This window comes from Gracilinanus agilis, chromosome 5 (genome assembly GCF_016433145.1).
Source record: "Gracilinanus agilis isolate LMUSP501 chromosome 5, AgileGrace, whole genome shotgun sequence".
Lineage (NCBI taxonomy): Eukaryota > Metazoa > Chordata > Mammalia > Didelphimorphia > Didelphidae > Gracilinanus > Gracilinanus agilis.
Window position 1 is genome coordinate 152,874,757 of NC_058134.1, and position 16,331 is coordinate 152,891,087.

General features: G+C 34.0%; 1 protein-coding gene across 1 annotated transcript in view; it reads left to right on the forward strand.

Annotated features, from left to right (window-relative positions):
* The window catches only part of SRPK2 (SRSF protein kinase 2), a 250,703-nt gene that overhangs the window by 197,713 nt on the left and 36,659 nt on the right, over positions 1 to 16,331 (forward strand). Inside the window, exon 3 of the mRNA XM_044679049.1 lies at positions 12,407 to 12,558. Coding sequence (XP_044534984.1) covers positions 12,407 to 12,558 — 152 coding nt within the window. The remainder of the gene's footprint in view (positions 1 to 12,406; positions 12,559 to 16,331) is intronic.

Genomic DNA, 16,331 nt, shown 5'->3' on the forward strand with positions numbered 1-16,331 from the left:
TGTATATATATATATATACACACACACACACACACACGCACACACACATATAACCTTTTAACATTCCTAATACATTTTTCTGGTTTTCACTCTTGTTTTGAACTTTCTAGCATTTTCAGTTGAGATTTGAAGAGTAGTTATAGTATCCTCAGTTTTAGATATTTGAGCTCTATAATGTTGGTTTGAGGAGACAGTGTAGAAGAAAAAGGCAAAAATGGAAAGTGAATGGGAGAGTTTGGTTCAGCCTGTGTCTGGGGAGACCTTCCAAATTTGCAATATACTGCATAGAGATGGAGACCTGATTTTTACACCTTGGGTCTGGGGTCTATGGTACTCCTTTACCTGTGCATTTTCAGAGAGTTCTCCCTCTGAACAGATGGTGATTATCTGTAGAGTTTGGACAGCAGGTTTATGACTTAGGAATATATGAGTAGCAACCTCTTCCAAACCTCCTCTTTCCCCCACCCCAACACACAAAGATGGAATCATGTTTTTCTATTACATAAATGCATGACAACTCTTCACTCTCCAAAACTTTAAATCATATAAACACAATAAAGAAGTTCATTTTCATACATGGCCTTTTGTTTTTTATTGCTTTGTTTATTGGAATGCATCTGTGTGAAATGGATCAGCATGCAAGTGCAGTGGCTATAGGTAACTTATATAAACTTAAAATTTGGAATGTTTTGCTTCTATATAGGTTACTCCTAAGAATTCTCTCATGTCTATGGCTTCATAGATGTTAGAAGGGCCCCGGTTTTATGGCAATCATCTTTGGTCAGCATTCATATTAATTTTATCAGGTATAGAAAAGGCAGTAAGTCTCCTGATAGAATGAAACATAAAATATTCAGTAGCTCACAATTATATTTTCTTTCTTCTCTGCTGAGTGTTACCTTTCTCCCAAGGACAATGGTCCTCTATATTGATAATATTACCTTCTTGTGTGAATCTGCCCCCCCACACACATTCGCCCCCATAATAGAAATGAACTTGTTGTGAGGCAGTGCTTGGGCCTCTGGTGAACACCCAGGCTTATTACTCCTGGACATGCCCTAATCATATTTTTACTAATATGCTAATTTAATGGCATAATCATTCATTTGGATGTCATAATTCAGAAAAATAGGCCAATTAAATAAACCACAAGAGGCCCTGTCATTTTGAAATATGATACAGTCAAAATGGCATGTATTAATAGGAGCATCTAGAGCAGTGATTCCCAAAGTGGGCGCCACTGCCCCCTTGTGGGTGCTGCAGCACTTCAGGGGAGTGGTGATGGCCACAGGTGCATTTGGGGGCGGTGAATAACTGTAAGGGGGCAGTGATAGTATGTTAAAAGGGGCGCTAAGTAATATTTTTTCTGGAAAGGGTGCGGTAGGCCAAAAAAGTTTGGGAACCATTGATCTTGAGGAAGTCGCCATTCTTATAGAGGATTCCCAAGGTTGGATCTTATATATGACATTTCATGACAATGACAGGGAATGTTGGGTAGTGTACATTTTCATGTTTTATGTCTTGCTTAATACTAACTTGTTAATAAATCTGGTGTGAATTTATTACATGCAATAAGAGATTTAATATTGAGGTAAAGCTTTTAAATTGCTTTGCTTTGTGCTTTTTATAAACAAAAAATTAGCAAGGTGGGAACTTGTCTTGGCAACTTTTCATTCAGTTGGTTAACTGTAATTTGGTCTGCTGTAGAAAATCACTTCTAAACCCTGTCTCTTCTTTTCTCATATTACATGTTACCTTTGATAAGATAATGATCATTCTTGTGATGTTTTTATAAAAGTAGGAAAGTGGGGATATTGTTGATAGGGGTGGCATGTTGATTACCTATTTGGTTTTTAATATTGTCTGTGATTTTCATTGTTCTTTTGATATCTTCTTAGAATGTTTTGCCTTTTCTGAAATCATCTTCTTTTAAGTAAATTCCTAGTATTAGGATAGCTGAGGGAAAAGGATATAATCAGTTTAGTGACTTTTCTCCTATAATCATCAATTGTTTTAAAGAATCAGACCTCTTGGGGGCAGCTGGGTAGCTCAGTGGATTGAGAGTCAGGCCTAGAGAAAGGAGGTCCTAGGTTCAAATCCAGCCTCAGACACTTCCCATCTGTGTGACCCTTGGCAAGTCACTTGACCCCCATTGCCCACCCTTACCACTCTTCCACCTAGGAACCAATACACAGAAGTTGTGTTTAAAAAAAAAAAAAAAAAAAGAATCAGACCTCTTCACATTTCTACCAGTAGTGTAATGTGCCTTTCCCCATTCCTTTAATGTTATGTATTTCCAGTTAAAAAATTCTTTGTCTTTTTTTAGAAATATGATGTAAAGCTTTATAGTCACAATTTGCATTTTATTAGTGATTTAAATAAACTTCATGATTATTAATAATTTGCAATTTTTTATTTTGAAAGCAGTTAATATTCTTTGACCATTTATCTTTTGGGGATATGAATTTTTAAAAAACACTTTACTTTCTTCTTAGAATTGATGCTAAGTATTGGTTACAAGGCAGAAGAACTATAAGGGGTTAAGTGACTTGCCCAAAGTCACACAACTAAGAAGTCTGAGCTCAGGACCTCCAGGATTGTCTTTCTATCCAGCAAGCCATATGACTGCCCTTCATGAGCATAGGAAGGCAGCATGAGCAAATGCATCTTATGAAACCATGTTTGTTGTTTTCCTTTCTGATCAACATGAAATCATTCTGCCAATTCATTTGCCTTTTGCAGGACAACTTGGGTGCTGCCCTATTTAGCTTTTTTCTGTTGACTTTTTGTTTTATTACAGGAATATCAATAATGAGGTGGTTCATTTTCTCTGTTAATTCATTATTAATTAATATTAATGAATTAATTCATTCTTCATTGGATTAGAGATATTATCTTTAGAATGCCAGTACTTACCTACTCAGATGCTCAATTTTATTATTCCTTCTAACAATTCCAACCCCAACTTATCTCTGCCTATCCTGTGTAGTAACTCTTTTGTCTAAATCCTTTCGTAAACTTTCTACTTGACATTTAGTGTAGTGCCTGATCTGTATACCTCTCATTCTACATACTTGCAATATAACTAGCTTAGCTTCTTTTATATACTTAATTTCATAAGTACAGAGTTAGTTAGTTTACCTATTCTCTTAAGTGAATCAGTGTTATATCCCTGCTGAATAATTTCCTTCTCTAAATGTTCTTTCCTGTTTTAAATCTCTCTCTCCTACTTTGCTTAAGTAAACCTCTTTTTATAATTTGGAGAAATTCTATTGATATCTTATTTCATTTAATCTTAAATCAGGTAATATCTTGGATTGAATTGGGCTCAACCTACTATAGTTTTTCAGAGTCTGTTGTATTCCAATTCTTAAAGCAAACTACTTGCGTTAAAAAGAAGTGCCTTTGTTTGGGGGAAAAAGCTAAGTGTCATCAAAGGAGTTTTACCATTTCCTGGAAGCAATCAGCTTGACTCCTGCCCCCCCAAACCCTCTCTGGTTTTGTTCTAGAACTAACACATTGTCCATTTGTACATGGGTCTACCTTTGGATTGTTTATCAGTCAATATTTCATATATCATATATATGTCAACCACATGTCATAATTTTGTCAATAGACATTCTTTTTTATCTTCCTTGCGTGGAATGCCAGGTCAGACTCTTTGGAGTGTAGTTATGGATCTATTCCAGTAGACTCTACAGTGCTTTACATCTTTATGCAAATAGCACTCTCTCCTCTATAAACATGGAAGCATTTGCGGGAACTTACTATCCATAGAGATTTCCTTCTGAACTTTTACTCTGTTCTAAATCTCTTCCATCATATTAGAAAATAATTTTATTGAACCTAGACTAAACCCTACTTAATTTCTTACCTAATGTTTGTTATCAAAGGTTTGTTGAACAAAGTTCTCTTTGTTAATTAAATCTTTGAAGGATTCTGATGTATTGACGAATGACTTCTTGTTTGAAGAATAAGTTACTTAAATCTCTGTTTAACTCAATTAACTTACCTGTAAAATGATGACAATAACAGCATCTACATCTCAAGATTTTTGTGAGAATTTGTAAATTGCTAGGTAAACATTAATATACTATGCAAAAGCTGGCTTTTTAAAAATAATCTCACTTTTGAAAGACTGTAGTTTTGTACTAATATGACTTTCATTGTGAAAAGCTACTGTACTTGTACATATGAGTTGCAAAAATTTCATATAGATGGGAAAGTAGACATATATTACTTCTTCTTCTTCTTCTTCTTCTTCTTCTTCTTCTTCTTCTTCTTCTTCTTCTTCTTCTTCTTCTTCTTCTTCTTCTTCTTCTTCTTCTTCTTCTTTTTTTTTTTTTTAAATTTTAAACCCTTAACTTCTGTGTATTGACTTATAGGTGGAAGAGTGGTAAGGGTAGGCAATGGGGGTCAAGCGACTTGCCCAGGGTCACACAGCTGGGAAGTGGCTGAGGCTGGGTTTGAACCTAGGACCTCCTGTCTCTAGGCCTGGCTCTCAATCCACTGAGCTACCCAGCTGCCCCCTATATTACTTCTTTTTCCTATTAATCAGGTTCGAGATTTTCCCGCTTGTCTTTGGTTTCTTTTTCTTGCTTAAGTACATTATAAATCAGTTCTTTTTGCTATTAATCAGGTTCGAGATTTTCCCGCTTGTCTTTGGTTTCTTTTTCTTGCTTAAGTACATTATAAATCAGTTCATCATTATCCTCCCCAATTGCATTGCCTTTAAAGTTCTCTTTAGTACCAATTCTACTTCTTCTATAAAAGATCTACAATTTTGGAATATGGATGCTCTTGATGCTGCTTTTGATGATGAAAAATAATTATTATAAAATATTTACAGATATTTTCTACTTTTCTTCTGTTAGCTGCCCTTTAATTTTAATTTTTAAATGTCCTCTGGATGATTCAGCCTACCTGCATCTCTTCCAAAGTTTCCTTTATATTAGTTTTATATTCTACTGCTTCTATGTGCTTCGTGATATGGTAACTCTTTGCAAAAATTCAAAGGTGAAATAATGATTTTGTTGCTTTTGGCCTCCATTTCCCTTTCTTCCTGCCAAATAAATCAAAGAGTTTTTTTTTTATGAAATCCCTTTTTTTAGGGGCTTTTGCTTTCCTTGTTTTGGTTATTGATTTTATATATTTTAAAATTCTTTATAAAATCCAATTATCATAGAAACTTTGCTCTTAATTTCCCATTTTTATTATCATTTACTTATATAAATAGTTCAGCATTAAGTTATTTGTTTCAGACCATGTTTTTCCTATAATATTTTGGAATCATAGATTGATAGCTGTAAAGGACCTTAGAAGTCAACTAATTCATTTACTTTATTTTAAGCATTAGGAAACCGAGGTGTAGAGGAGGGAAGTAACTTGTCCAGGATCACACAGCTAGTAAGTGTCTGATGTAGGATTTGAACCCACGTCTCTTGACTCTAATCACTATGTCATGTCTCCTCTTCTCATTAATTGATGGTCTCAATGTAGATAGATAGCTTATTTGTAGATGATTCCTACATTATTAAGAAGTCTTTTCCTGTCAAAACATCAGTTTTCCTTTTGTGTGTTTGTAATGTCATTTAGTGCTTTCTGTGTCCAATGTCCTACCTATATCTCTATATATTCTTTTTTCCAAAGAAAGAATTAAACTTGATTAAGGTTTTGCATTCTGCTATTCCTTTGCCTAGCATATTTATCTTTATATTCACTTTTTTGCCACCTATGCATTTGAATTACTGTGAATTATTAATTTGTACATTAAATTTAATATACAAGGATGTATTATTCCTATAATTTTTCTACCTTTTCTTTCTCTTTGGTCTGATATTAGTACATCAGTTGTAATTATTTTATGATGGTCTTTTAAAAAAATCATAAGATTTTTGTGAGCCCTGTAAAACAAGATTATCATATAGCTCATGAAAAATGTCTCTTGTCACCCAAAGGCATAGGATAAAAACTATTCCAACTCTATCTTTTCCCTCTTTAGAGAGTATCTGTGGGGCACCTTTTCATTTAGGAGCAACTTTCTTCTGGTGTGGTTTATAGTGATAATACTAGATTGTGACTCTTTAAATATAGTATGTCAACTCAGAAGACAGCAAATTTTGAATATTAGGAACCAATTTAACATCAATACACTGGTTAAATTCTTAGTAAACTCTGTCCTTGTATCTAGCATTCTGCCACTTTCACTTCAGAAGCAGATATGGGTTCCATTAGATTAAGGCATATTTTTAGGTTTGAATTCTATTAGACATATATTTTAATCCTACCTCTGATACTACTTTAAAAGAAAGGGGAATAAAAACTGTGTGCCCCTTAGCTCTTCTTCCTCCTTTTTCTTCTTCTTGTCATAATATATGACTTGAAGAGAGGGCCATTTCAAATTTTTCTTTATTTTTTTATCATTGTATATAAATCATTTCTCATGAAGTGGCTGTTGGTATAATTAATATTTCACTTCTAGAATAACAAGCTCTTCTGGCATGCTAAAACCACCCTGATCTTGTCTTCTATGTAACCTATGAGATCCAAAGTTTGCTTGCGTACCATGATGAAAATCAGAGATCCTTGTGTAGGACTGGTTTAATTATCCTTAATTTAATTTATAAAAGTCTCTTCACACGACAGGGAAATGTCTTTAATATTTATGTTTTGGGATTAAAATATTAAACTTAAATAAAATGATGAAGTATGAAAATTTCTGAATATAGAGCTTGTATAATGATGGTAGCTATTTTATTTTTCAAAAATATTGTGGAAAAACTAACTTTATTATATCCTTTGCCTCATCAGTGAAAATTCTATTCTGAGATTGCATGTATACTTTTCTAATTTTACATAATTGTTTATTCCCACTGATAATCATGGTAACTTATTTAGTGTTTTAATGTATAGAATTTGTTATATATGATTTAATTCAATTCTTACGCCAATCCTTTAAGAGAGTGATTGTAGGGGGCAGCTGGGTGGCTCAGATGGTGGATTGAGAGTCAGGCCCAGAGATGGGAGGTCCTGGGTTCAAATGTGACCTCAGACACTTCCTAGATGTGTGACCCTGGGTAAGTCACTTAACCCCCATTGCCTAGCCCTTACCACTCTTCTGCCTTAGACCCAGTATACAGTATTGATTCTAAGATGGAAGGTAAGGATTAAAAAAAAAGTTATTGCATTGCTTTTATGTTTTATGTAACTAGAAGCCTAGGCTCAGAGATTGTTAAAACTTTCAAAATCATATGTTTAGTAGATGATCAAAACAGAGTCTCACCTGAGATATACTGTATCGAGTCCAGTATTTTTTCTACTATAACAGACTACTCTTCATCAAGTATGAAGAAACTAGTCATGACTAGAACTTATGGTTGCCTTGCTTATGTTATAGATGTGGAAAAATACTTGTTTTATTCTCAAACTTATTAGAAAGTTCCTGCTTAAAAATATTTAGTCTCAAATGATCTTTGAATAATAGGAGGTGGAAATTTTCAATTACGAATACTGGCTATATTTTATTTTGAGCTATTGCTAATTACCAGCTAAGGGGAACCAGGCTCATGAATTGCAGATCCACTTCCTCTTGGGGAGTAGTAGCTACCCTCTAAGGAATAGGTGTGGGGTGGGATGGACTAGAGCAGCGATGGGCAAACTATGGCCAGCCAGTCAGATACGGGCTCTTAAAATGTTCTATCTGGCCATGGTACATTATTTCTAATCTGAAAAATATGAGTAGGATACAGTACAATGAAACTTTGAAAGAGTTGCCTTAGAAACAGACTGACAGATGAGCATTTCCTTTCCTTTGGCCCCCTCTTTAAAAAGTTTGCCCATCACTGTACTAGAGGATTCATATAGTTGAATGTATTCAACACCTATTTAAACTTGTTATTTAAAGCATTCCAATATGTGTCTTCTTTCATTGGGGAATCGGTAGACAAGGGATGTGTGGAATATTATGTATGCTCTCAGATATAGTTATGTTACTTTGTTTTGCTTAATTGTTTTTTGAAGTGGAATTAAGCAGTGTTCAGGGATGTGGCATATCTAGGAATATGTCTGATGTAAAAGAAGAAAAAGTCTTAAATAATACTTTTAAAAGTTAAAAAAGCCTTTCTATGGTGATATTCTTTATAAAATCGATATTCACAACATTTAATTTTTAGAATTAGAAGGGATCTTAGAGACTCTCTCATCTAATTCCCTTATCTTACAGATAAGAAAACTGGAGAACCAAAGAGAGGTGACTGGTACAGAATTACATAACCACTTTATCTTTTAACATCTTTTTTGATAAATCTGGATGTTCACATTTTGACTTTGTTTAAAAGGTATTTTAAAACTATTTCTTAGGCTTTAAGCAAAACTACTATAATCTAATTTAAAAGTTTTACTAACAGGTTATTTTTTTTAGCATTTTCTTTACATCTTATGATGACTATAGTCTAGAAAAATATATATGTCTAATTAAATTGGGGAAAAACATTTTACTTTTAGCATCCTTCTGATTTAACAAATTTCATAAGTGGACACATATTTTCCATGTTTAGGTCATGGATGCTTTTCTTTATGCCTTTTAAATCCATACCTTCCCATCAGGAAAATAGTATATAACTGCTACGTTGCCTATTCTCAACCCCAAGTTTTTATTTTTGACATTTCCATTTCTAGGTAGAAAGACTTTTTTGAGTTAAAAAAAATAATTATTGTTGCATTGTTACCATAAAATTCAGAATGATATTTAAAGTATGATACCAAATTCTTTTAAATATTTAGTTATAATTTGAAAGTGACTGATTACTATTTACCTTCTGTGTTCTATCCTGAGAGTCATTTTCATAAAGACACAATAATTAAAACCACTGGAGTTGACAAGGTCACTGAGAGAGAGAGAGAATATTATATAGAGAAATAAAGACCCAGCATATATAACCTTTGGGAACACCTATATTAGGTATTTAAAGATGGCTTATCATTCTCCAGGACATATTAGGAAGTGGTATAAGAGTGCCAGGTCTGGAGGCTCATCTTACTGAGTTCAAATCTGGACTTAGGTTACTTGGGCAAATCATTAAACCCTATTAGCCTCAGTTTCCATATATGCAAAATGATCTGGAGAAGAAAATGGCAAAGTGTTCCACTACTTCAGCCAAGAAAACCCCAAAAGGAGATGGAGATGACTGAAATAAAATAAAAATGACTGAACAGCAACATATAGATAGGTAGAAAACTAGAAGAGAGCAATCTCACAGAAGGAGGCCAACAGTGACAGAAAAGGATGAGCACTGTAGATTGTTGGATTTTTAAATTAAATTATCTTTGGCAGCTAAGGGAGAGCCATTCCTGTCCAGTGTTTGGGATGGAAATAAGACAGGAAGTATTGTGATAACTGAAAGGAAGATGAGGAAGTGGGGACAAAAAATGTAGACAACTCTTTCCTAGGATTTAGCTGTAAAAGGAAAGCAAATGATGAGACTATATTTTGGGGGAATGACTGAAAGTTTTTTTTCCCAATTGAGAGAAACTTGGATGTGTTTGTTTGCAGAAGGGAAGGAGCTAGTAAATGAAAATAGAAGAGAAGGAAGAGGAGCTAACAAGCAGTAGTCTAAGGGATAAGATTAAGGAATATAGATGTAGAATGATGTCTTTGAGAAGAAAAAGATCACATCTACAAAATCAAGAGGAAAAAAAAGTCTCAAAGTAAAATAAAATCCAGAGGGAACTCAAAAGCAGAAGACGTTTATATTAGCACACATATATAATTCACACATTTTAAACAAATGTTAAGCAATGTAGAGTTTGTGATTTTGCACATTTTTGCATTTATTTAAATATTTTTGTGGTCAATTAATTGTTACTAAATATATAACAAAATTTTTAAAAGATGGATCAAATGGAGGATTTTTTGGTAAGCAGTGAAGAATCAAGAAGTCATAATAAAATCCATTCATTTTTTAAAAATAAAGTTCAGAGTGACATCTACTGAGAAAGGAGAAGTGGTTTTGATGGATTGAAGAGGGAAGAGGTTTGGAATGTGATGGGGAGAATAAAAATACAGCTGTTCAGTGGTAAAGATCTAGTTGGCCTTAGATAATATAATATTCTACTAGATCCAGTCAGCATAATTGAGGGAGAAAGTATAAATAAAGCTAAAATTGGGATTTGGGAAAGCATGAATTGGAGAGAGGCCAAAGAGGTATGGGTAAGAGGGCATTATATTTGACCTATAGGGTCAGCTTTAAAAGGGAAGTGGGGTGGGGTAGTAAACAAGGAAAACTGGAATAGAGATTGAGAGCTTGATGGTCTCAGTCAAGAAAAAGGAACAGGTTTAAGATGGAAAGTCAAAGAGAAGAGGTGGAAGTGGAGAGTGATCAGAGGGAATATCAGAATTCTGAAGTATAGTATTATGGGTGATGTTGACCATCCCATGTGCTGATGAGGTCAAGCAAATTTCCAAACCAGGGAAGTTGATATTGATGAATTGGGAGGCCACAGTATTTGAGGAGGTATATATAGAATATATGTTGAAATCATTAAATGTAAGACAGTGGGCTAAGTTCAAAAAGGAAGAGTGAGACATACTAAACTTCTTGAGAAAGAACAGTGACCTAATAGTAGTGTCTGATTAAAATAATATAAAGAGTATACAACCTGATGAACTAAATCTCAAAGAAAGAGAATTTTTTGTGTGTTGGCAGCAGAGAAGCATCTAGAAATAAGGCATTGTGGACCAAGGAGAAAGAGAGAGAGAGAGAGAGAGAGAGAGAGAGAGAGAGAGAGAGAGAGAGAGAGAGAGTGTGTGTGTGTGTGTGTGTGTGTGTGTGTGTGTGTTTTTTCTCTTTTTGACTCAGGATTAGACAGAATGGCAGGCATGATAGAAGATATTGGAAACTAGTTTTTCAGGAGTATAAGATAGTATGTGAATGGAAGAGAGTCTTAACTGAAGGGCAACATTCTTGTTATAGAATGAACTTACGGAAGGCACAATGAAAGGAGGAGGTAGCATAAAGACTGAGGAGAAATAGCGTAGAGTTGTGGATAAAGGATGATTGTAGGGACTAGTAGCAACAGAAGGTTTTTATTTTGTTTTTTTTTTGCTTTCTTCTTTTCCAACTCAACCTGGGACTGAATTGTGTGGATCAGGCAAAAAGGAAATGGTAACTTGCTAACTCTGGATAAGAAATCCAATTCCATTCTTTGACTTCATTTATGTAGCTTACTATTCTTTTTCCCATTCCTTGTCTTTTCTAAACTTCTGACAGTTAGTTGAAAGAAAAGATAAAATTCTACCTCTGCTTCAACATCCTTTATTTTTTTGCCTAGAATTTCATATTCCTCAAGATATTTTCCACTTTATGGAATTGTCTTTAATTCCCACATGAATAAATAGAATTGAGTGGAGATAACAGGTTTAATTATTGCAGCAGACTTTGTCACATTCTAGAAATACACACTAGAAAGATAAATTCTATCTGTTCTACATATGGATGCCTCCATGCTTATTCTATAAACTTTTATTAATCATCTGTTTGCCAGGTACTGTGCTTGGCCCTAGGATACAAAGAAAAAAAAAAAAGAAACAATTCCTTATGGCAAGGAATTTACATGTCCCAGAATCTATATAAAAGCCAGACCAATGACTTTGATTCAGGTTCTCATCTACATTAATGTCCCCATATGCCTTTTTCTGACTTTTGTCCTTAATATTTCTTGTCTATATATATCTACTCCCACAGTATGTAGATAACTACTGGACACTAATAAAATGCATGTGGGTTCTGTATCTTTAACATCTTGTGACTCAGTTTGACATATTTCCTTTCAGCAAGGGGAGGGAAGAACAGAAGAAAATAAGCATTTATATAGTCCTCACTTTGTTCCAGTCTCTGTCAAGTGCTTTATAAATATTATCTTATTGTTGTTCCTTACAACAATCCTTGCTAGGTAGGTGCTTTTATTATTGCAATTTTTTAGGTGAGAAAACTGAGGTAAACTGAAATTAAATTACTTACTCAGAGTTTGAGCTAGTAAGTGAGGCTAGATTTGAACTCAATTCTTCCTGACTCCATGACCAGCAGTTTGTCCAATGTGCTACCTAGCTACCCCAAAGAATTCTTTAACCATTTTAAAGAGTTGGGTTCTTCAGTAAGTCAGAATTTTTTTTGTACTTTCTTGTGTCTGTGGAACATTTTTTTAAAGTTTTATGATTCTCTTAGCATATAACAATTTTGACTTTTCAGTGGGGAAAAAATCCCCACAAAAGCAAATGATTACCTATTATCAGCAATATCTCAGAATTTTCAGGTTAAATTGAACATTTTTTTTCACTGTTGATCAACTTTCAAGTATGTTCATGATGAAACTAAGCTTCTAAGTAAATATATACATGTTTTATTTTCAGGCCGGAGCCGCAACAAAAAGCTCCCTCTGTACCCCCTCCACCACCACCACCTCCACCACCACCTCTACCGGAACCAGCACCACCAGAACCAGAAGAGGAAATTCTGGGATCTGATGATGAAGAGCAAGAAGACCCTGCAGATTACTGCAAAGGTTAATTTAAATACCAAATGCAAAAATTTACAATAACTATTGTCTGAATTTTTTTTCCTGTATTTTGTTAAAGAAGTTTTAAGGGGGGTGGCAGATTGGGGAATGTGTTCTGTAGTTTATTTGACATTTTAGGCATTTTAGGTTTCTTGTTTTAGCATCAGTCTGTGAATATTTCCTATTTGTATAATTATTTCTTTTATAGTGCCTTTACTTTATGTTTATTTTCAGTTTTGCATAGCTTTTTTTTTTGCATAGAGTGACATGACCAGTAAGGAGAATATAGATTTGGCTTTCTTAAATTTCTGAACTTTTTAATATAATTTTTCTTTTCTCTTGTCTCATTTTTAAAATTTTTGATCAGACTAATGAAACTAAAACTTAAAGGAAGAGTTAAAGGAATATCTGAACAAAGCAGAGAGGTATTTATATGTTTCTACTGCACATCCTTTTAAAAAAAAAGGATTTGGCATGACACACAAAGTGAAAAGTAATATAAACAACAAGAAAGAGAAAAACAAGAGACCCTATAATATAGGAGCATAGCAAGTAACCATTAGCCAACACTTGAAATGAGCTAATTACTATGGTTATGCATTGAATTTGTCTCATTGTTTCCTGATACCCAAAGAACAAAGGGAAGCATTTTATGTTTCACAATTTGCTCTCTTCCTCCAAAATGTATCAATTTGTAGAGAAAATTTTTTTCTTGGAAATATAGTCAGATAAAATTTTATCATGTATTTCTTTGATTAAGGAAGCTGATGATAATATAATATAGTATAGTAGTATCTTCAACCACAGTTTTACAGAAGATGCAGATACTTTCTTTTAAGGGCCTTTCTTATATTAGCAATCTTTGTCACAAAGACTCAGAGCATGGTGTTAATTTTGAAGGCATTTTTGGGAACAAGACTGAGATTAGATTGTCCATGTGTGTTATTTAATAAGGTAACTTAATATGAGAGAGATTTTGGAGAATTTATAAGATTGGATAGTTAAATTTGATAGTATTTTCTATAATTCAAATCTCAGTTGTCTTCAGTGAGCTTTTAGTGTGCCCTTTATTAGAAATAGTGCAGAATTGATTTTCTTTACTGTTGGCTCTAATTCAGATTATCTCTGGTATTGGTTCATTATTCCAACTTTAAGCTATTCTTAGGTAGTGAGGATACTTTCTGAATAAGTGGTAGATTTGTTGAAATTCTTCCCATACTTTACTAAGTAATCAGTTAGTTAACCTGTAATTTTATCTTCCTCACCAAGTGAAAAGGTAAGAAACACAAAATAAGAGCAATCTTCCTATTACCTCAAACATCAGCATCTACACACGTACCACTCCCAAAATATACAGAAGATACTATTTAATTCACCAAACATTTATTAAGCATCTGCTGTGGGCTAGGGATTGACAGTATAGATTAGGTATGTCACCAGTGTAACTCTCAAGGATCTTACAGATTCAGATTGGTGGTGGAAGATATTACAGCTATCTTGATATTTAAGGTTAGTGCAAGAGAAAATCCATGCAAAGTGCTGTGAGGAATTTGAAGAAGCAGAAATCAGTTTCATTTTGGAATTGTTGGTGATTTTTTTTAGCTTAATAAAAGTGACATATAAGTTGGACCTTAATAATTGGGAGAGATACCCTCCCCACCAAAAAGCAGAGTGGAACAATTAGAGTCCATTTCAGGCATGGAGGCTAGTATGTTTAAACACATGGAGACTGGAAATGGCAAAGAAAGAATGTTGGAAGGAAAGTAGTTAAGTTTAGCTTGACCACACTTGGTCTCTGCTTTGGCTAGGGAACGAATGCAAAGACCTGAATGCAGAAGACATAGGTTGCAAAGAAGATTATTAAGAGATTTAAAAAATAATTTAAATTAGAAAATGAAAGAGCTTCTTTGAGCTACAGTGATTACAGTAGGAGTCAAAAGTATAATTTGAATGGGAAAGCCATTATAAAAGTATAATTAGCAGCTAATTAGATGTATAGAGTAAGGAAGATGGATGAATCATTTATAATTCCAATATTACAAGAAATTGGTAGATAGTATTGCATTAATGGAAATAGAGAAATTTCAGAAGGGACAATTTTGGGATAGTTTGGGGAGCAGGAACAAGAGGATTAATTTCTTTTTGAAATGATGAGGTGTACTGCCAGAGTAACTAGGTAGAAATATATAGCATGCAGTTGAAAATATGAACCAGGAACTCTGTTCCTGAGTTTAGAGGAGAATCATGAGAATACGAATTCAGAGAGCAAAAGGATATCAGAAAAAGGGGTAGTTCATGGTATTAGGTGTCATAGAGAGTAGTACATAATTCATGTAGGACATTTATGCCAGGTGTTGCCCTCTGGGAATTTTGAATTTTAAAGTCATCTTGTTACATCCCTTCAATTGCCATTTCTTTGAATACCATAAAAAGAAGGGCCATAAATATTTTTGTACAAATAGGTTCTTTTCCCTTTTCTTTGATCTCCTTGAGATACATACCTAGTAATGATATTGCTAGTCTAAAATCTTTACATAGAATTGCAAATTGTCATCCTCCATAATGGTTGAACTAATTCACAACTCCAGCAGTGCATTAGTGTCCCAATTTTTCCACATCTCCTCCAGCATTTGTCATTTTCCTTCTCTGCCATTTTAGCCAGTCTATTAGGTAATATGTCAGCTCTGATTTAATTTATACCTTCCTTACAGTTTTAACTTGCCTATTTCCTTTGAGTGGATCACCATCCCAGAGTTTTCATTCAACACATTACCCATATCTAATAAGTCTCTATTCTATATTTTGAAACTCTGTAAATTTGCAGAAAGACTTCCCATTTAGTCTATTTGGATACATTAACTCTTACTTGTTTACACTTCAGAGATGACAGAACTTATTCTTCATATTGTGTTTGTTTGTTTTTTTTTTAACCCTTAACTTCTGTATATTGGCTCTAAGGCAGAAGAGTGGTAAGGGTGGGCAATGGGGCTCAAGTGACTTGCCCAGGGTCACATAGCTGGGAAGTGTCTGATGCCAGACCTGAACCTAGACCTCCAGTCTCTAGGCCTGACTCTCAATCCACTAAGCTACCCAGCTGCCCCCTTCTTCATATTGTTTTTAATCTCTTTCATGAAAACTTCCTTCCCTTATCAAGAGGCAATATCTACTAGTCATTAACTATTTTTACATGCATTTTTTTTATTTTTTAAACCCTTAACTTCTGTGCATTGACTTATAGGTGGAAGATTGGTAAGGGTAGGCAATGGGGGTCAAGTGACTTGCCCAGGGTCACACAGCTGGGAAGTGTCGGAGGCCGGATTTGATTCACATGCATTTTTTTGAGAATTAAAATCTAAAAAACCAGAATGTACTGTCTCTTATGGAGAGCTGTTTTCTTTATATATAATTTGAACATTTTTGAGGTAGAGAATGACATTAGGGAGGTAATCAAAATTAATTTTATTCTATAGACTTTGTATCAATAAATACATGATAAATCTGGAATTTAATTAGTTATCAATGCAGATTGAAATCTGTCTCTTACTTAATAGATAAATATTGTTTCCTAATTTTGAGAGAAGTTAATTGACTTACCCACAAACACACAACTTGCATCAGAAACATGTCTTTACCGTTTAAAATTCATCACTCTTGACTAACATCTTGCTGTTTCTCTCATACTTTGCAAACCATATGTTATTTCAGCTTCACAATAACCCTGTGAGATAGACTTTTTAATTCTAATTTTTACATTAACAAGGTACTTGAAGCTGAGAAAT